Below are 22,822 nucleotides of genomic sequence, written 5' to 3' on the forward strand. Positions count from 1 at the left end.
ATTAAAATTATTGTGTAAAAGTTTATTGTGGCGTTTGGTAATACAATATTATGTATACATTAAAAATAATAGTAAACTTAAAAAAAACATTATGTACAAATCACATGATAGCAAATATGAGTAAGTAAATAAATAAATATTATCTTGAAGTATAGTTATGGTAGTAAATTACAATAAAATTGGATAATAAATATTATTCAAAGGGAATAGGCAATTAAAAGAAGTAATACTTTGAAAGACTAGCCAAACATATTTTGAAAAAATTAGATGAAAATTTTAATAAGCATAATTAAATTAATCGTTTAATTGGCTGTTCTATTAAACCATTCGATAATTATACTATCTACACAAATGTTTTCTAATCCTTGGACTATCTAAATAGAGATATGTTTTGATTATTTCACTTGTTGATAGAGTTTAATCTACATTGCTTAATAGGTAACTTCTCCATATAAATTGCAGCTTTACGTGATAGAAATATAAGTGGCAGGTTTTTGTGAACAGGCAACACTTGACAACAACCACTGGTAGTGCCAAGTAATTAAAATTATAACCATTCTGATTTTAAATTAAGTATAATAGATCTGTGTTACTATTAAGTGCTGTTTCATTCATCAAAACGATCTTACCGAAAAACAGAACCTGGTACTGGTATTCATAATTAATGCCTTAAGCTTCTAAAAATAAAGTCAATTTTGGTATATCATTACAAAATAGTGTTAGGAAAGTAGCGTTTCAAATTACAAAAGCATTTTAGGTACTATTCTAATCAAGATCGTCGATGAGGGAGTCGAGTTCCTTCTGAAGGGTTACTGATTCCTCCCTCTGTTTTAATACGTCATCCTTCAGACGGTCCACGTTGGCCATGAGGAGAGCGTTGCCCTTCTTGAGTGCGTGGACTCTCGTCTCGTGTCGCTTCATCCGTTTCGTGAGATTATCCTTCTTGTTTGGTAAGGGCGCATCCTGGAAAATATAACACTGGTATTATAAATGCGAACGTATGTAAGTGTTTTTGTTACTCATTTGCGGTCAAACGGGTTGACAGATTTCGATGAAATTTTGTTATGCAGGTAGCTGACACCTTGGATTAATACAAGATGGTACTCGATTTTGTGTTAGTGTTAGCTCGATTTTGCCGAAAGTTTTCGATTTCTCCTTTATAATATACTTTGTTTAAAACTATTAAATTCAGAAACGAGTGTCATACTCAATAATAAGTCACCCTTGTGGTTTATGATACCTCTGTTACTTTTCAAATGAGGTTGAGAAACTAAGAAAAGTTTTAAACCATTACAAACCTTACCTAGTAGAATATGTAATATCGTATCTATTAATTACAATTATCGTGATATGAACTTACCTCTGGTTCACTCTCGCTCTCCGTCTCACTCTCAGTGTCCTGTTCTGTTTCAGTCTCGGTTTCTTCTTCTGACTCCGACTTCTTCTCCTCTTCCTCCGACTCTTCGTCCTCGTCATCTTCATCATCGTCCTCGGAACCGCATTCCTTCATCATAGCCGCCATCTTGTCGACTTCGCGTTTCAGCTCTTTGTATTTTCGTTTCTCCTCCCTGTAATTGTAGTAAGATTGTAGTTTTATTGATTTTTGCTTAAAAGTCGAATGTAGGCCTGCGAATTTTAATTAACACTATTTTGAAAAAATGTTCGTTCAAGCGGTTTGAATCAAACTTGAGACAACGAATTTAGTTCATCGTCCAAACAAGTAAAAAGAGCATTCTATCGTCGTTTTACACTGCGCTCGTCTTCTATATTTCCGAATAGATATTATTTAATTAAGAGGAAGTTTCTGATGTTCCAAGGAGCAATTTCTAGATCAACTGAACCTATTTTAAAATACTTTTACCAATAGAAAGTTACGTCATTTTTGAGGGTCATGGTATGTATTATTATTATTACCTACGGGTCAACTACAAAGATAAGGATATGATTAGTTGCACACTTGCGTAAGTAAAACTACTAACTTGAGCGCGGCCTGCTGGTTCTTGAGCGACATCTTGAAGCCCATGCGCTCGCGCTTCATGTGGTCTTGCTTTTCCTTCAGGTAACGAATCTTGTTCCTCATGTTGCGGACCTCCTTCTCCAGTCGTTTCTGCTTCTTCTCCTCGCTCTCCTCCTGGAATGTTATTTAATATTTTGTATTTTTATGTCAAATTCTCTTTTATTTCGCTCTTTCCCTCTGCAGATTTCGTTTCAAATTGTAAATCTATTAATGCATTTATTGATCTAGATTTGAAGCGTGCAAGAATTCATAACCGTTTTTCGTCATAATTATAAAAACCTTAAGGACTGCAAATAGTGTTTTGATTTCTGGAACTTATTAAGATCATGCTATTATTAGACGAACGCTATAGTCACTTGTGGATGAATGGAATTTTATGGGTTTTAAGAGTTTAATTTTGTTAAATGTGAATTTTCCCTAAAGGTATAAACCGACCTCTTCGGCTTCAGATTCCTCTTCTTCCTCGAAGCTGTCGTCTTTGGTGACGGACAGCTGTTTGATGGCGTGACTCGAGCGACGCGAACCCACGCTTGTTGGCATAATACCCTGGAAGTATTGAAATTGTCATTAGTTTCATGTCATGGAAAGAAAAACAAAGCAAGCAAATAACTAAATTGTTGTTCGGGGTAAAAGGCTAAGGATAAAGGATTCCAGATGATCGTTATGGTTATGTTAATATTTTTATGTAGGTAAGGAAATTTGCAAAAGCACATCTATTAGTGAATAGAGACTTGGAAGAAATTAGTTGTATTCATCTGTTTATTCAAGTTTAACCTAATATCTACGTAGGGATCCAATGAGCATTCAAAATAGGACTTAAGCCGTACCTCGCTAGCGTCTGAGTTAGTATAAGCATTATCAGTTTTAGCGTCATTGTTATTTGCGTCATGCTGCCTTTTCCTCAAAGCTTCGGCCTCTGGTGAGTTCACTTCAATACCCAACAACCTGCATTCCTTTTCGAAATCCAGCTGTCGCTTTTGGTAGAACGACAAAGGTTCCTCCGATTGGTAAAGGTTTTCAATTTCGTTATTGTTCTGCAAATTGGTTAGTAAAGCACGTTATGAGAAGCATTATTTTATAAAGCATTGCAGTTCTTACGTGATTAAGTTAGCTCGCTCATGTATAACGTAGAGAGAGAAGAGAGATCATCCTGAACCCAGCTTCAGCCGGTTCAATTTACCGTTACACGTTTGATTTTTGTAAATTCTTTTGTTAAGAGTATGGAAAGTTTATGAATATATATACGTTCTGCCATAAGAAAGCTTAGATTTCTGACAAAGCACAAACACTTTTTAACAAACGATCGAATCGCGAATATCGAAAATTTCATTCAATAGCTGTCAAATACAATCAAGAAGAAAATTATAAATACCGCCATAGCCTGTTCCAACTTCTTCTGCAACTCCGCGTTCAGTCTTTTCACTTCTTCTAAGTCTGTTAGCGCTGTGTCCCTGTCCTCTGCAGCTTCTAAATACTGTTTCTGCAAATTGTCGGCAGTTTCTTTAGCTTTCTCCACTTCCATCTTTAGGTTGTTGACTAGTCTCTCATCGTAAGCATCAGTGACTGAGATCACTGTCTTGTGCTGTTCTTGTTTTATGAAAGCTCTCTCTCTTGCTAACTCTGCTTCTAAGTTCTGTATCCTTGTTAGGAGACGTTTGTTTTCTCTTTCTTGTGCTTCTTTGTTTCTGTGAAAGATATTATGATTTTTTATTTATTTATATGACAAATTTGTGTAGAAATAACTCAGAAAGTATAATTAAACTACACTTGTGTTGTATAATATCATATTTGGTACATATATTATTTACGACAAATGTTTATTGACAAGTCTCTCGTACTACAGGTTCCTGAAGTTCTTATTACATGTAGTACTAATTGAAAGGTCACCCACCTGAGCTCAATAGCCAACAGTTGTTTGGTTGATTGCAGATCGTCTCTGACCTTATCGATGTCATCCATTTCATCGATCTCTTCCTCTTCTGGTGGCACTGGGATCTGAAATAGACATCCATCGAAAATAATCAAATGTCTGTTTAATTAGCCGTATTATTTTGTTAATTGACTTCGACATTACTGCAAAGGTTGACGCTGATCAAGTCATTCAAATTAGTTGCAATGACAAATCCAAGGAAAGGGACATGATAAAACAAAATGTCGCATATATACATTTGAGCGAATGGATCAGAGCTTATGCTAGCAAGAATGTAATTTCTTATGTGTAATTTAAATGTTTAGAGTCTTCTGTTGACTTCATTATAATTAATTCTACATTTTAACTTACGTGTCTATTCTGTGTTAGTGTATCTCCATATTCTAGGTGTGAGTGTAAAGTGTATTGTGGTGTACATACATGAGTGCTACTTGCCTCGGCTGCGCCCGCCGCTAGGCCGACTCCAGACGGCGAGGCCGCGAGGTTCGCCTGCGACATGCTCTTCTGAACCTGCTCCTCGATCGTCATCTGTCTCCTGAACTTCCTCAAACCTTCGAGATTAGGTTTACTCCTATCGTTAGTCTTCGTCTTCTTCAGTTTAATACCTTTGGAGATCTCTTTTAATAGAGCATTGTGTGAGTTTGGCTTTTCTGATTCGAATATAAACTGTCCTTTGTTTTTGACAACTGTTGATGTTGTTATGATTGGGCTTGATCTGGAAATTTATAAAGATTTTATCATCAGGGTGCAATGAAATTCGGATATATTTAGTGTTATCCGGTGGAACTTTAGACTACACCTTCGAAACATTCTTTATTCATTATTTAATACAAAAAATAAAATATTATTCCCAAAAATATTCAACCGTGATTCAATGTTTCGATCAGGTTTGCGTTGCGAGGGATGTGCTTAAGGAACCTATCAAATAGACAAACGTTCTCAGCATAATTACTCAGTCTTTTCAACGAAGCGATTTTTCGGTCGCTTCACCTCCAAGGTAGAATCACAATCTAAAAATCTTATACCCAATAAGATGTCATGACTTCCTCACCTGTCGTTACAAACAACGTGCTTCAGTTTCTTTCCCTGCTCGACCTCTTTCATCATATCTGTCCAGTCTGGTCTCCTTCGTGGTCTGCTGCGCAGCTGTTCCAGCCTCTTCAGTTTCTCGGGATCTACGGGGGCCTTTTTGAACTCTGGCGGTGGGGGCATCTTCGGCGGTAAAGGCGGTGGCATGGGCGGCGGGGCCGGCTTCAGCAGACCTGGTTTTGATGAGAAATGGTAGATTTTGTGCATAATACTGCCAGCAGTTTGTAAGTACGAAATTGTGTTGTTGTTTGAGAAGGCTTTCATGATTGATTTATTACTTCTTTTGCATTGGTAGGAATTTTTGACGAACCAAGTAGATAAGATTTCGAAAAGTTTGTGTTAATGTGTAACAATACTCAACTCTTACAAACAAAAAAATATTCTATTCTATTACCTAAATGTTATTTTGTATGGATTACTAATGTATTTTGTTTTTAGAATAGTACTTCGAAATTATTATAACTCTTTTCCTTAACCATTCTTATTTTCAACATATCTACATTTCTTCAGTTATAATTGCATAAATTATCCCTGTAATCGTTTTATCGTTAATTAGTAAAAACAATTAACGAAATCTACTAATATTCATGAAAGTGATTACAGTTGACAATGGTTTAAATAGCTTTAATACAGTCCTGAGAGAACATTAACATTTGTATGTTTGCTACTCAGGCATATTATTTTGGTTTTGACTCTAAATAAAATTTTAAAGAAAAAGTTAATATCTTCGTTTCTTTTTATGACCAAAGTGTCTTGTTCATGGTGGATGTCCAAAAATGAATTCTGCATATTTGATTATATTGCTTAAGGAAATTCAATTTACAAATATAGGTAGATGGACAAAATAATCGCACATTTTTTAATAAGACAAATATTAAATGGTAAATACATATATCTAAGATACTGTATATTTTTTATAATTATATCTATGAAAATGATTGATGATCGATTTGATATTGTGTTCCTACAATACGACGTACATCAGTCCACTCTAGACAAAATACCTTGAAAGTAATTTCCTTGCGGGTCCTCCGTTTCAGCCATCGTGGAAATCGAATCCGATCACACGAGAAAACAATCCACAAGAACCACTATCACACAAAACACAGACGCACAAAATCCACGAAACCCTCAAAATATTTCACGAGTCGACTGTTGAACACGGAGCAGACTCGTAGTGCAGAAAGTTTGCATCTTAACTGTGGTATGGGTGCATTTACACCTGATCTGCGCACGCGACGCATGCGGAACTCGACGATACTATTTTGGATCGCATTTAGACCACAAACTAGTCTGGCATACAAGAGATCAAAAGGTAACGACGCGACTAGGAGAAGCACTTGAAAAGGACAGAAATATTTCTGGAGTTACTTCGAACGTACGTATGGAATATGGATTTGTTTTGGAAAGTTATGCTATTGCAGTTAAAGAGAGACGGCGCTAGACGCCGTGTAATTTGGTGTCACGCTTCCACGAATACTATACTATACGTTTAAGACGAGGAGCTGGTCTTAAGACCAATACGTACAAAGATTATCATTTTGTGACTGAAAGCTAATCTCAGTCGTTAAGGTGTAAACGCCCGGAGATGATAGCAACATATAAATATAAAGCAACGAGGATTTTATCTATGACAATAAGAAGAAAAACATTAAACCAACGAATTTCGTTTTAATGAGTGTTTTCTAGGCGAAATTTAGTGTTCTCTTTAGTGCTTCCTCATAAAACAGGAAACTATTACTTCAAAAAGTATGAACATTTATGGCCAACGTTGCCAATATTTCAATATTTTTTATATTACAGCACTATTCACGTAAAGTTGACTAATGAAATTCATTCACCACCATCCTAGACAAAAATAAGGGAAAAATAATTCCAAAGATAAAAATCATATCTGACAATAATAATCTCATTACAATCAGACAATAAACAGTGCCAACGTCGATCTAGATTGATCAGCCACTTGCTATCGAACGCGATCCAGCCATCGCTAATAATAAGCGAGAAAGCCAGTGTGTCAATGTTGATGTCACAACTTAGCAAATAGAAAACTCTTTGTCCACTCTATTCTTGATACAATTGACTCATGAACTAGTCACTTAATTTCTATTTCTGATTGCGATCTTAATAGAATGGGCACAATTCTGTCTCTATTAATTACTTTGTTATTAATTGCTGTAAGGTCGACACTGAGTCAGGGTGCGAAGTTTATTTCGATAATTTATAAAGGAATGATCATATTACGAGCATTTTCATCTAGTAGCTGGTCTACTATTGTAAGAGCTTTCCATGAAACATCTAAGAACAAACCTATGTGTCCTTGATGAAAGTTATTACAAATTCTAGTCTTGATCGACGACGAAGTAAAGATCAAATTGATCTTCAGAAAGAGAATTTCCTTTCGTTTACCAATAACACAATCCTAAGCACCCAGATTACGTGGTTGACCAATTATATAGTGTTTGTCTGAAAGTATTATTGTGTTGTGTACTCACTTCTCAAACTCTCATTCTTAGTCAGCGTGTGGCCCTTAGGTATCTCATTGTTAAGGGTCTTATCTATGTTCTCCTTGACACGCTCATGCAGGGGGTCTCGCCATTTCTTTACCGGCACGTCATCTTTTGACGGTTGTTTTTGTATGGGCGGTTTGCGCGGTGGGAGCTGGAACCAAGAAAATGTTAAGATATTAGATATTTAATTCAACTTAAAACAACCAAATTAGATGATTTCAGTTAGTTATTCATTAGATTTAAAATGTAATATATAATACCTTTGAAGAAGGCTTCTCTAGCGGTGGTTTGGTGGCCATCTTTTTGTCCTCAGTTTCTTTTTCTGGGACAATAGATTTTGGTTCAACTTTTGGCGTTGGTTCAACTTTTGGAGTGACTGCAGGCTTGGCTTCGACTTTTGGGGTCACTGCCGGCTTGGCCTCAACTTTTGTAGTCACTGGAGGCTTAACTTCAACTTTTGGAGTAACTGCAGGCTTCGCTTCTGGCTTTGAAACGAAACGCTTAGGTTCTTTTTCAATGGGTTTGATTACGACGTCTTCAAAACCTTTCAAAATTGGTTTCTCGGGAACTGATTTCGACACCTTATCGTTAAGAACTTTTGTTACAGGTTTAACGTCTTTGCTTGCGACAGAGTTTTTCTCGGCAACCTTGTCATTTACCGTGCTATTTGCTTTACTAGGACCATTCCTTTCTGGTTTCTTATCGACTATAGTCACTGACTTTTCTTTAGCTTTATCATCAATTGTTCGAACACTTTTAAGTGTTGGTCTTTCTGTTCCTTTATCTTCGGACTTGAGAGCACTTTTAAGGGCTGGTTTGGTGAATCTAGGTTTTTCTTCAGCTGGTTTTGATGCCTGGTCCGCTTGTTTGGCTGCTGAAGGCTTGACAAGCTTCTCTTCTACTGGTGCGGCGACTCCGTTCTCTGCTTTGTCTTTGATTGTTGTTTGTTTTTTTAGCGCAGCTGTAATGAAATCAACAATGTGTGTGATTATTATGTTAAAAAAATATAGTCTTAACTTAATTTTTATTTAATAGCTAGACTAGTAATTATATTATTTCGTAGTTAATAATTGTTGGAAATATATGTTGCGTCGATATTTCATCGATTCGTCAATAAATAAACCTGCTACAAAAATGAAACTTCAGACGGTGAGTACTTAGCTAGAGGCGCGATAAAATTTTCGTATGATATCCAAGAAATATATTTATAAGACAAATATTTGGATACAAAATCTGCAGAATCAAATTCTAGAAGCGGGATTTTTATAATTTATATATGAATACCTATAGATGTAGGTGAGTAATTTTCTAGATTACAATCCGGAATGTAGTCGGAATCGTTGGCAGAAAGACAGCTCTATAATTAGTTTTATAAGTGCGTTAAAAAAGTACTATTGCCCTTAATAATATGAGTAAAACTTAAAGAAATTATGTAGGAACAGTGAAATTGATGGGAGCACGTGTTGCGGCCCCGACGCGGTGCAGTTTCATAGCATTCGGACGTAAATAAACATGGCGTTTGCCAAGATGGCGACCTTCGCTATTTTAGCGTGATTACATGTCAAATTCCCTATTAGATGGCCAAGCGAATACGGAAAATTTATTGTAGTCGCGAGACATTTTACTAAATACTCCTAAATCTAGGATAAATCACTTATTGTTAATTTGAGAAGCCCAAGTCGTTTTGGCGCCAACTAGGTAATTGAGTACTTGATAATTTATTGTTGCAGATATTATAAACAATCTTGTAGACTGTCCAAAAAAATACTTGGACTTCATTCTAAATATTGGCTTAAGCCTCTTGTAGTAAAAATATGAAACATTTGAAAGCCTCTCAGTTAAAACAGTTTTTGAATTATCTGCTGCGTCTGCGTGTCGTTTTAAAACAAGCGATGTACCGTTTAATTTTAAGTAGAACTCTTATAAATCAGCCGCTAACCCCAACAACTCGGTTTATTTTGTAAAAAGTCTGCCCTCTCTAAAAATATCGCGAATGGACGGCGTCGTGTGCTCGAAATATCTCCTTAACAACGCCGACGTTTTAACACGTCACACGAACGACCGCACAACATTTTCAATTCCATTTTTATTTTAACTTGTGATTAATCGCTTTGTTTTTAATACGCCTACTTTATTTTTTTATAAAATTTATTTCGACGAGTAAAGCTGGCTCAACTAAAACATTTTCGCCAAAAAATTGCATTTGCAAATGTTTACGTTGCTCCACATTAACATTAAACATATAAAAGCTAAATTCAATCTCCGAATTGATTGTTTATATGACGTTACATTGTCTAGTGTTACTACGTACAAGCTTGAAGCTCGGCCGGAAATATTAGGATCATTAAAACGTAATATCCGATTTTATAGCACGATCGTATGCAGACAGATTTTTATTTTCAATAGCACATCTTTATTGCACTGTCATGTAAACACGAGGCATGCTTAGACTTTTATTTACCGTATATTAGCACTCGTCACTTAAAATTGTTTCACTTTAAAATCACAGTTTTCACTAGTCATACACTAGTTATATTCAAACGAAATCCGGAATAATACTGTTGTGAAATGCGTAGTCTCCTTCGGAACACGCGTCACTTCGTACCGAACTCCAGACTAAGAAACTTGTGAACGGATTCGGAGAGTCAATTATTCAGAGCTCGTGTCTCCTGCCAAAGCTTCGGTCAGGTGGTTGACGTCATATACTTACACATATGTAGCATTCCCACAAATAAACAGTCACAAATATTATGCACTGTGAAATATTGCTTTCTGCTGGAGCGTTAGAAGAAAACTTTAGGGAAACTTGCTTTTTTTCTTTCAGTTTTAGTTACCAACCTTCTTAGCTTCCTTGTGTAGAATATCTAAAAGCGAGTTTTATGAAATAAAAACAAAACAAGGACACGATCTACATGTAGTAGAATACATTTTAATCGCTTTTAATCTCTAAATGCGAGCCAATTTTCAGTGGAACTACAATTTTTTTGTTACCTCATATTTTTAATTTTTCGCGTCATTTCCATTATAAACTAACGTTTCTTTTATAATATCTTTCACCATTGTAACGTACTGACATAGTTTGTTATGTAACCATGAAGCTATTAGATAAATCTTGAATCCAATTTATAAACAGAACTAAAATGGAACACATATACGTTCACAAATCTGGGTTACTAAAGTTCGTATACTGATGGCTATTTAATACTATTACTTATTATTAAAAATTGTATTGGTGCATAATAATTCATTGTACGGATAGCCGAGTGGTTAAGATCACAATTTGTGCGCTTCATGTCGCGGATTCGATCCGCTTGTTCCAAGTCTGGTTGTCCTGAGTTCTCAGGAACTACTGGTTCAAATTGAAAAATTCTTATTGTGTTCAATAGATCATTCATCGAGGAAGGTTTTAGGCTATAACTATAACTAATAGGAGCGAAGATACAATGGAAAATGTGGAAAAAATAGGGTAGATATGAATCATAACTTATTTCTTCTAACCACGCGGACGAAGTCGCGGGCAGCAGCTAGTAAGGATAAACAACGCTATCTACTGCAGCAGGTATGACATTATGTTTAACTAAGCTTTTATCAAACTTCATAAAAAAAATTAATTCAAGCATACCACAAAATGTATTTTTTTTGGAGTTGATGGGAGAGTTAGTTTTGAGACGTAATCACATCTGACAAACTGATTAATTTACGTTTGATGTAAAAAAAAACAAAAACTAATACTAAAATCATGTAACGTTGTTTGCAGACGCTACCGGCGCCCACGCAGCTGCGGATGTGACGTCACTTATGGCGCCAAATACAAAAAAATCATGAAAAAAAAATGAAAAGTTTTTTCATGTTTTCTCGATGTGTCGACATGAAAATATTGATATTCATGAAGTGTAAATATCATTTTATTTATAGCAGTCCTTGGTAGGCGCGGACTTTGTTCCGTAACTTCTGCACTTGTCCTATTGACATTATTTTGTGATTAGTCTATTAATTGGTATTGAGTGGTGATTACTGCGGCGATTATTTTTGTAATGAGGAGTGATAAGGAGTCTTTGGCAGTTTATTGCTACCTACACTGTGTCATAGATATTCTTATATAAATGTATTGATTCGATAATTGTTTTTTATATACTTTGTTTCTTAATAACTTAGGCAAAGTACAACATTACATATTGCATTTAAGTACATGTCAATTTTCGCGTACCTATAGCTAAATACTTTAATACCAAGACAACGGATTATCAATAATATCAATCTACCGCTGAAACTGATATACCAGTAGAACATCTGTTAATAATACAAAACTCTATAAACAAAGGCCGTTCATTTTTAATTTTGTCTGTGTGTAATAAAAGTCGCCCCTGAACGATCTCTAGGTCATCGGGTCGTTACGGCTTAGTCTACACTCGGTGAGAACATTATACGGCAATATGACATGTGTGAATGTACAATCAGGCATAAAAGTCAACTGTAAAGGACTTTGGGGACTTGCTTAGAGTAATATTATTGCGAGCGTGGACGTGGAAAACCTTGATTATATAAAGTACTTTAAGATCTGGTAGACGATTTGATCGTCCGGAAATTATCAACCAGATTTATTTGTCATCCATCAACAAATTTATGACTGTTACCACATAGCGTAAATTCGATCTTTATTTTTTTGGAAATTGCAAATTACGTTTACTTATTGAATTTCGATAGGGATCGTACATTATCGCGTGTTCAAAGCAGAGCGTGAACTATTGACAATAGCCTTACTCTAAGCTCCTATTAGAATGTGAATAGCCATATAAAACAAAAAAAAAACTGTGCTACTAGCCGATTGATGATGTCGCTACGCCATGACACGCCCACTGTGTGAGACTTGTCGCAAGCTTTGGTGTGATCTACAAATGCTTATTTGGGTCTGGGTGTCTTTATGCTTGTGACTTGAATGTTTGTTATTCCCACGACACAAGGATATTCTTTAGTAAAGGAATCGTTTAGTAAAAATACACTTTGGATACATAGTGACTTCATAATATACAGTCATTGCCCAATGCTTGCTCTCAGTCGTAATCCGACTATACGTTTGGTGTGAACGCGGCCTAAGTTTTAAGCTCGGTGGTAACACAATGACGTGTGACGAATGGCACGTGCACATGCACCCATTTGTTGCATTTGACATTCGTTGGTACGGTTAGTAAAAAAATACGTTTTAATAAATAAATATATTAGCTACTTTCTGTAAGCTGTATTAGCTGTTTGTTTAAAGGTATTTATCGTTAATTGCACGAATAACGTTGGTTTACTCTATCAAAACAGAATTTTTAATGATTTTTGTATTAAAAAAAAAGAATTAAAAAACTATGCACTTTCCATCGAAAATGTAGAGCAAAGTGTAGAGCTTACTTTTTTGTTACCTACCAAATTGAAAACTTGCACGTCTACGTTAAATTCAGTACATATAAGATTTTCTAGCCAAAGAAATATATAAACTTAGAAGTATATAAAATGGATACATTTTCATCCGGTAAGCTACCGAGCTTATTTATGAATTAAAACCACCCAAGGCGCGTCAATGCATACAAGAGAAAAATCAAATCGGTCCAGCCGTTTAAGAGGTGATAAGTGGCATACACACGTTCAGAAGCATATATAAAGACATAATTATAATAAGCGAAGAAAATTCTATTCTCAGGATGCATGTCACTACTGATAATAACTTCATCCCGTGGGCGTACACATACACACACACGAGATTGTATATGAAATTATTCAAAAGCAACGCAATTTATGTGTGATTACACTATATAAATAGTTGATTGTATGTAATACTAGGTAGGGCAGCAAAATGTTATTTTACCATATTAATTATTTTGAAGGCAAAAAGCATTACATACGAATTAAGTTTATGACATGAAAAAAAGAATATAGCTATGATAATTAGCTAAATCGCATAATGGCTCAATCCCTCCGGAGATATGGCTCATAATACCACAGAGACACAGAGAGATAGACTGATAGACAGACACGACAAACTCGATGCAAAAGAGGGGTTAAAATCAGTCCATCCGTTTCTGAGACGCATGATATCTAACATAATGACACAGGAATTGTATTTATAAGATGAATTATTAATATTTGAATGAGACATTTGTATTTTAAAGATGCAGGTGTGTGTTTGTGTGGTCGCCCTTTTGGTGATGATATTTACGAATTATGAGTAATTACTGTTATTACTAACATTCAATGTCATACTCGCAGACTATTAATAGAAGTATGTATCTTTTAGGGTTTTTCTTGTGTGTTTCTTGGGCTTGTAAGGGTGTCTTGTGCAAGTGAATAAATTCTTTATTGCGAAAGACGTTTCGATTGGAGAAAAACAATATTTCTTAATGAGAAAAATACTAATTTTGTGGACTCTTCTACAGTCTTAGGAGTAATTTAAGAAAGGGGATCAAAACTGAAAAAAAAAATCAATCAACTCACTCAATCATGGATAATTGGCTTGTGTTCTATTCAATTAAAGTAAGTTGTAACGTCTTAATTATCTGTATCTTCATAGACTGGAGCTAAACAATCCAGTTTTGCACAAAATAAATGTTACGTACCCCGTTAACGGATGCGTCGTGTGAAATTAGCTTTTATTACTTCACGCTGATTTGGTGGGGACTTGGCAGACAAGACTAGTGTCACTTTAATGTGTAATGAGGCATTACATTCATGTTATGATAATAATATAAGTCCGCACGTGTTCTTTTGCACATTGCTCTGGTGGGCTAGTATCGCAATATATATTTTTTAGATAAGCTATTGGAAAAAAAACCATCGTTTAGAGGGAAAATTGGTCCCCTCGCCCTCAAAGATGGTTGAAGTCATTAACATATCACCCCGGAAACAAAAGCTCTAACAGAAACTAGTAACAGGCACGGATCACTAGAATATCACATTGACATTGCATAGTAGGTACCGTGGTCTTGAGGCACGAGGCGTTTTGACTCGCATTACCATACACCGACACAAAAACGCGGATGACGAAGCACGGCGGTTCAGGTTTAGTCTGTAAATGTCTGTCACTACCCATTACCTTCCTACCCGAGGGAGTGGGTGTCCATGAGGATTCCCCCACCTTAAAAAAAAAGACGTGTTATGACCAGCAACCACCAGATGGTTGTGTGGTTGCTAGAAAACGCGCCTGATTATAAAGAATACCGAGTATCTAGACACATTATTCACAACACTTCATGAACTTTCCTCTCTACTATCATTAACATTATTTCATAGTTTCGCAACTGGCAGTAAGTCCAGGAAGAACTAAAATCTGGGACATTTGCGCGCTTTTCATAGTAATGTGTGTTACGTAGACTGACACGAGCTAAGAATGATGACCATCTGGCAACTATTTACTACGATTTTTTTTAGCATTAGTTAGTAATTTTCATAAAGAAGTGTATTTTTAATAACTGAGTTTGTTTCGACATTTCTTCTCAGGATAGTCAGATAGGAAATGTCGATTAAAGCTTGCAGAAAATGATTTAATTTAATTTTATAACAATAAGTATTATTAAGTTAGTGTTAAACTAACTCTCACTAATTCTTAGTTAACTCTTAACTCTTAATTATTCTCTTATGTCTATTTACTTCAACATTCAACTTACGATGGCAATGACAGCATGATATGAATATGGGCAATATGGCGCCAAGTGTTTTAAAACAGAGATTCTTTCTAGTAGGCTTATTGCGTTAACTTATATCATAGACACCGGAGTCTACCGCCAAGTTTTAAAGTAAAATGATTACAGTTCTTGAAGAGAGATATCGCTCTACGCCGCATATAGTTTCACCTCTTGTCCACAATTTAGTGTAGGGGGTTTTAAGCACCCAATGCGTAAATTAAAGCAAATTTGAGTAACCACGTAAAACAACAAATTATGTACTTACGTTTCAAAGTCTTGGCGGGCGTCGCTACCGGCGTCTCGACCTCCACGGGCACAGTCTTCGTGGTGCTCTCGACTGGCTTCAGTTTCTTCTGCATCCAAGAAGGAGGTGCCTCCACATCCTTCTCCTTGACCCAGGGCGGCCTAAAGCTCTCCCGCCGAGGCCCGCTGTCCTTACTCACGTTACCGATTGGCATGGTGATCTGGGGCAGGAAACGGTGATGAAATTATGTGAAGGGAAGTGAAGATGTGATTGTTTTATGTCTGTTTGTGTGTTTTGCGTATTGAGTTTCCTACCGGTTCTACACTGCTACTCATATAGAGTAGAACCGGCAGGAAAAGTGTTATTCCAAAGTTCTTATAACACTTTGGAACCGGGCAACTATAGCGTTTTAAAAGTGCCTGGAAAACGGCCTAATTGTTTTGAAACAACTCCTATTTCTTTATTAATACTCTTTTGTAATAAAATATTCATAGTCGTTATTTCTTTTTCTATTTGACCTCACAACTTCGTACACTATGAACTGATTTTGTTGATAATTTTTTTTAATTTAACGCAAAATAGCTGTCATTTGGTCAAATAAAAATATTATTAACAAACGGTTACTGCTTGTGTAGACCAACGTATTGTATCAATTTGTATTAAAAGTACATAATAATTCCAATATTCCATAATGTAAGTCATGCTTAGGCGAGCTTGATCAACCAGTGCGATATTCATTAGGTACCTAAATACTTATCTTAATCTAAGTATAATACACATTGATCTTTAATTCCATCGATACTTAATTAGCCACATTCGGTTAGATAAGGGACTTCCCCAGCTAAAGCCATCAATTATTTTCACTATTTTTGTTTATTCATTTCTCTAATCCGCCAATCATATTGCGATCTAAGTATGCGTAATCAGGTATTTACGCAATATTTGAAAATGTTTAAGCAATTTTTATTAATGAATGTTTAGGTATTTTTTTAATACTGTTGATAGTGTGATATCAATTTTAGATTGTTTTCAATGTCATATTGTTTAATTGATTAAAGTTGCTATATGTATAACACCTCCGTGACTTTGAAAAAGAAACTGCCCCCTGAGATTTTGTCTTTAATTTCAAGGTTAGCAGGAAATACCTACTTCAGCTTTCTAAAAAAGATATATAAAAATTATAAAAGTATATACATCCTATTTGTAGAATGATTAAATTAAATTTCATGGAAATGATCCATATCTGAATAAAGGACTCTTTTTAAAAAACGATGATAGAATCGAGAGAAATTGATCAAAAAGGGTCAGAATGAGAATTAAAAAAAAACTCTATGAAGAAACAATAGCTCTATGAGGAATAATATCGCGATTGTGGAACAGTGATAGCACACTATATAGTTGCAAATCATCACGCTACGTGTTAGTATTCCTTCTATACTTCACCGTAAAATATAACCCCTAAACACCGAAACTTCTTGATACTTTTGTTAACGTCCTATTGACCTAGCCTCAACGCATCCAAAATCTATATCGAGCTATGAGATATGTTGCATAAAATTCATCATAATAGTGTTAAAAACTAAACAAATATAGCAGCTGTTTGATTTTTGCCAAACGCCGCTTCCATTCATTCAACAAGATTAGATATTTTTAACGCACACCCGTCATATGCCAGTTTAACACTCCACCACACAAGTTCATTATCAACGTATCAAAATCGACCTTATGCTTTTCGTAATAAAGTCGCAGTTATCTTAGAAGTTTTAGGTTATGTGGGGATGAGTGTACGGAACAGTTGGTGGTGTTAAATCTACGTTATTATTGTTTCTGCTGTTTGCCGAATGCCATATCTGTTGAGTCATCAGCAGTTATTTTAATGTTTATAGTTGTGAGATGCTTGTGAGTCTACTGATTTCTTTTTAGTTAAAATTCTAAGTTATTTGGAGATAAGTGTTTTGATTTGTAATACACAAAATACTAGAAAACTGTACGTATAACTATTTACTGCGCATTACGGTGATTATTCTGCAAACAAAGTTATAGTAGAAAAGTTTCAATGTTTAATTATTTTTATTTTGTAACAATCTTATAAAGTTCATAAAGATAAAATTTACATTATTTATTACGTAAATAAATTAAAACCATTTTATTATTTCTACATAAACCATACTTAGAAAACTATAAATTTCTTTTAAATCTCTGAGAGTCAAGTGCAAGCACAGATTTTAAACAGAGGCTGAATGAAAAGTGGGTCATTCATACCTATAAAAAAATAGGCTGGCAAAACATCAACTACTTAACATTACTGACACTAAACTAGAAAAAAAAAATGAAAGTAGGCTACTGAAAATATTTGTAAGAGTTTCATGGTTTCTAAGACTTAATCGAATTTTGAAAATTAAAGTAAAACTCTTTTTAATTTGATTCTATCGGTAACGAATTCAAAACCAAGACGTCTTGTTATTAATTCAATTCAATTATTGTTCAATATAAAAAAGCTAGGAACATATTTACTTTTCACAATGTCTAATATGATAAACAATAAATAATACTTTCATTCTATTAAACAAAATTTGTAGATTTAAAAGTATATTATGTACCATTTTTATTTCAACAAGTAATTTGAAAATCAAGTGGGTGTTTAGTTCTGGCATATAGTCCTTACCTTTTAAAAGCTATAAATTTATGTCACATTTAAAATGACTAGGTAAATGTTCACTATCTACGACATATTTTTGTGAATTTTGACTGAGATAGTACACGAAAAAGTATGAAAGTATGAAATGTTAATTAGCTTCAAATTTAATGTCATTGCTGCTGAATTCTCTTTCGTATTGTATAACTTACAAGTCACAATTATTTTACTCAAATAGAACGCATTAACTACATAAATATGTTTACGACTATATTTACAGGTGTTTCAGAAAATAATATATGTAAAAGCAGGTACAAGAAATAAACTTTAAAGTCAGTTGATATTTTTAGTAATTTAACGGCATATCGTCGACCGTACGTTTCTTTTTTAAAACCTCATAAATCTGGACAAAAGTGAACTAACTTTAAATATTTATATTTTACATATTATAACCTCTAAGGTGAGCTTCAATACACTCCAAATTATTTGACTTAGAAAGTTGATTTTCTTTTTAATGCTCTACGTGTCGTTTCCATGCTTTTTGTTGTATTATCCTCCTTAGTTATCTTTTATTAATTATAATTATCTAACAAGGTCTACTATAGTATGATAACGAGCTTATCAAACACTATAGATGTGCAAAAATATTATTTTAATAAACCGTTGCAAAATAATTAAAAGTTCAGGCGCTCTTTTCGTTAGCACACATTTTGACTTCAAATAAAAGCTTGCAAAAGATTTTAATTTACATCAAATTGTATAAAAGACAGTAAATTTACGATAACAGAGAATTTTATGTGTTTTTAATCGTCAAGACCTGAATTCCGAACTTTTCGCACGCTATTCTAGTTCGCTAACTTTTCGCAGCCCTATTTCGATCAGCTGCAAATAGACAGCGTGAACAAAAGCTACATTATCTTACATTGTCCGTGTTGTGTGTTATGTTTCTATGTCACAAATATACGCACTGCTATGAACACCAAACGTCACTCAATCAAATCATATTTTACTTTTAATTAATGTTCCGGATATTTTGGGGACGTAAGGCCGGGATCGCGGGTAGCGCGCGACTATCGGAATTTCATCTGTGAAGTTCCTCTGGAACTTATAAATAGGTGCGTCTAAACGGCGTGTACCATGAGCATTCTACTAGTGTACTGTGTACATACGGACACGGGTAGGTCTGCACTTGTGAGGTGGACAACGTTTACGATTGGAGGGAATCACTGAATTAAATATCTGCGCAACAGAATTTGGTGTTTCCATTTTCCTTTTTTTTTTAAGGCATAAAGAGGTTGCAACATTTTTGCCATTCGTTTTTATCAATCACTGTAAAATTAAAGATATATTCAATATCGATCATCGTGCTTATCAATGAAAACAACTGTTTTGATGCCTGATTAATGTTAAAGTCTTATCTATTTAATTAGGTATTTATTGAATGTGTTTTGTAAATACAAACTGAATTTTATGATTTTTAAATTATTTTTATGTTTTACGTATAAGGAGGATTTCTTCTGAAAAAAAATGGATTATTTCATAGTAATTTGTGTATTTTGCCTTTTCTATGGATCTCTGGATAGATAAAACGAAAGAGACGGTAGCAATCAAGGGGTTAATCAAACTACATTGGCGCTGGTAACAATTCTAATACGGGTTAAGGTTTTTTAGAGAAAGTTCATTAAGCAGTTTCGTTTTTATTAACAGAGGAACGCGTATGAGCGCAGGACAATCAAATACTGCGCTCATACGTTACAATTAGTGTAGAGTTCCTAACACATTTCACAATACAAATGCAGAACTTTTGGGTACTAATATTTCCTTCGTAAGAAAACAATAACAATGAAAAAAATAGACTGCTTAAAAAGAGGTAGCTCTTTGTTCTTCTAAAATAATATTAATTCAATCTACCTATCATTCGTTACATCAATAAAAAAAGACGGCCAAAATTCAAGATTGATTGTTCCAAATTTGAATACGTGTATAAATTACGTCCTAAGAGTATATCAAAGATGGCGCCGCACGTCCGGGACGCTCCCTGGTGACGTAAGCACCGCTCCCAGAGATGTCCCGGGTCCGGTCAAGTGTGAAATTATTATGTGATACAAGGGCGTCAATGGAGCGACAAGAAGGCGCCGCGCTGACTCAAACATGACATCGTTCTTGTAAGGAAAATGACAGATTAGAACAGCTTCCTTATTAAAAACTTTTTAAGAATTTCTCTCGCTCTTTCCCATCAGCTTTGCAATGATAACATTTAACACTCGCTCAAGTAAAGGTTTAAACTTCGAACTTAATCAAACTTAACGTAATTTCACACACACAAATCTGTTTGTTGGTCCTTCAGATGATCAGAAGAAGCAAGTAAAACTGGACGAAAGCTTCGCTGCATGGAGGATCTGATAAAAAGTCATACTGTACTACGACCATTAGACAATTTAAGATGACCAAATATCAGTTAAGTATTTTCTAACCTACCTAATTTAAATTTAAGAAGCGATACCTAACCTTGCCTGTCGCAACGTTGATAATATAAGAACAATTAAGACAAATTTTGCGTTACAAAAACGATGAAAAGATAAGTGAATGTTTCTAAATATACCGGATCATAACGGATGTCCTTTGAGAGGGGAGGACATCGTTGAGAGATCAACGCAGGAAATAAACTAAATGGAGCTTTGAGAAAGCTCATCACTATTGTAAAAATAGACTTGTCGTATTTATAATGTCTGTGTGCCAAGCTCGAGATAACGAGTTCATGTCCTAGGTCGAAACGCGAGTTTTAGTGGTTTGAGATGTTTTGGCCTTATTTTTTGAAAATATTTGTGTTAAAATATTTTCTTCATATCATATGGTTTTTTATGACTTAACATGGCTATGATTTTGCCACTACTTTAATGGAGAATTATATTCTAGAATAATAGTCATAAACACAGATCATATCAATGCGATAAAAATATTTCGTGACAAATTTAAATTTTTGGAGAATTGATTTCCATCCGTGTCGTATTATCGGGACTAAGAAAAGTAGTTGTTTGATAAACTATAAATAAAGAGGAGCGACTTTGTATAATACATAAGTTTCTGCTGTCATAACTATGGATTACCACCGATATTCGGTCAGTAGAAACTTTCGTAGTGTTTTGCTTTATTTTCCACTTCAGATACTTTACCTTTGCCACAATTTAACCAAACGCTTCGGTCAGCCGCTAGGTAGGTGCATTTAAGTAGGCAAAACTCATGTAATTCACCTATAAAAGGGGATAAATCATTGTTATGCCTATTAATTGTTGTCCCTACTTCCATGAACTGATTAACTTAAGTTCGTGACTCTACAGTAAGTCCCCTAACGGTTGTTTACTTAGAACTCAACCTTTCGTAGAAAAGAGGTTATCTATCAGGTTCCCACACTCAGGGTGTTGCTTTGGAAGGCGCTTAAAGAATGTTAGAACACCAGTACTTATTAAGTTTTTCACTACTAGGCAGTCTAGGCACTGAAACCTCTTACGAAATAGTTTTACGCTCTCAATATTAGATTAGTTTAGCAATTAAACGTGTATCATGAGACCCGATTACATTTTAAACATCGTCTTTGTATCGCTAAAAAGAATAACTTCATAATAAACAAGAAATATTGGGCTAAGTTTTTACTGTGTTTACGTGATCAAAGATTTTTGGAAATGGAATTCTTTGTATACGGGGCTTTTATGGAAGCCCCACATAAACCCTTTACTACGAATGTTACAATGAAGGCAATTTTTGTGGTTTCTCCACAAATGGCTGACCATTTGTAAAACACCTTGCCGCTATGACAAGATCCCGACTATTGTTCTTTAGCAGTACTGTCTTAACAGACGTTTCGTCTGTGTTTACTCACACTCATACTTATGCATTAGATTTTTTTTTGTCAACATTTTTCTAGGTCAATAATTGTTATCGAAAATCAATTAATCACTATTATTTAAATCCATTTTAACGATGCAGACGAACAATTGGGAACAGCTATCAGCTGAATTAGTTACGCCTGGTAGATAGAATCTGTGTGATACACTGTACAAAGTGTAATATCACCGTGACTTTATCGTTAGGCACTTCAGATTTTCTCAGTCTTTATTAGTCATGGAATTATGATGTAATGGGTAGGTACTTAGTCTGTAGCTGAATAATGTTGAGATTATGGCAATAGGTGTGGTAGTAGTTATTCACGGTAGCCTGTTTTTGGAATTCAGAAACAGACCAATATTATGAAGGCTACGCTGTATGTCCGTGTTTTACCAGGCTGTAGAATCTACCACATGACCAGTGATCGATTGTTGTTGTAACGATAAATAATAAAAATAAAATTCGATGTTTAGCACGGTCGTAAAGTCTGTTAATAAAATAACAAATTTAGTTTACACAAACGATTTTAATTTCTTTAGTCTATTGGCGCGACTCAGATTTAAAGGGTTATCCTCATGTACTCCCAATTTCCTGAAGAAGGAAGAGGGTAGAGTCAAAATCACACTGACTATTTAAACTTGAACCAATGTGCAACGTCTCTGGCGTATGATCGTTGTGTCAGTTTAGCTTATTCCCGTTAGAACAAAAAAGTCGGCACACAACTATAATTGTAGTTGTGTGCCGACTTTTTTTCTGACTGATTATTTTTAAATTCAAAAGAAGTTTTTTTTATTCCACAACAATTTTGGGAAATACAGAGTGCTGACTCTTAACTGGTAAAATTTTGGAGTATT

The 22,822-nt window shown here is 34.9% G+C and overlaps 1 protein-coding gene and 1 long non-coding RNA gene across 5 annotated transcripts; one reads left to right on the forward strand and one right to left on the reverse strand.

Moving 5' to 3' along the window:
- Position 1: 1 nt before the first annotated feature.
- On the reverse strand, positions 2-19,207 carry LOC113502751 (DNA ligase 1). 4 transcript variants are annotated; one of them, XM_026884410.1, is made up of 13 exons: positions 19,055-19,200; positions 15,473-15,671; positions 7,807-8,507; positions 7,532-7,697; positions 4,999-5,209; positions 4,368-4,662; positions 3,909-4,012; positions 3,390-3,702; positions 2,845-3,051; positions 2,453-2,563; positions 1,980-2,131; positions 1,361-1,568; positions 2-963 (listed from the first exon to the last, which is right to left on the reverse strand). In XM_026884410.1, exons 2-13 carry the CDS (start codon positions 15,663-15,665, stop codon positions 766-768), a joined length of 2,859 nt encoding a protein of 952 aa, XP_026740211.1. In that variant the 5' UTR covers positions 15,666-15,671; positions 19,055-19,200; the 3' UTR covers positions 2-765. The 4 variants fall into 4 exon arrangements, with proteins under 4 accessions (XP_026740211.1, XP_026740210.1, XP_026740212.1 ...); XM_026884409.1 differs by having other exon boundaries at positions 19,009-19,200; XM_026884411.1 differs by having other exon boundaries at positions 4,383-4,662; positions 19,009-19,199.
- On the forward strand, positions 11,030-11,663 carry LOC113502755. Its single transcript, XR_003401381.1, has 2 exons — positions 11,030-11,105; positions 11,304-11,663. It is a non-coding gene; the product is annotated as an uncharacterized LOC113502755 (long non-coding RNA).
- Positions 19,208-22,822: the final 3,615 nt, after the last annotated feature.

This window comes from Trichoplusia ni, chromosome 18, assembly GCF_003590095.1.
Source record: "Trichoplusia ni isolate ovarian cell line Hi5 chromosome 18, tn1, whole genome shotgun sequence".
In the NCBI taxonomy this organism is placed as follows: domain Eukaryota; kingdom Metazoa; phylum Arthropoda; class Insecta; order Lepidoptera; family Noctuidae; genus Trichoplusia; species Trichoplusia ni.

Bases quoted from the DNA above. Each gene is read 5' to 3' on its own strand.
- LOC113502751 (XM_026884410.1), bottom strand. From the start codon at position 15,665: ATGCCAATCGGTAACGTGAGTAAGGACAGCGGGCCTCGGCGGGAGAGC. The intron at 4,013-4,367 runs GTATGTACACCA...TGTCTATTTCAG, and splicing joins CCGAGGCAAGTAGCACTCAT to ATCCCAGTGCCACCAGAAGA. The intron at 2,132-2,452 runs GTCGGTTTATAC...ATAACATTCCAG, and splicing joins AGGAATCTGAAGCCGAAGAG to GAGGAGAGCGAGGAGAAGAA.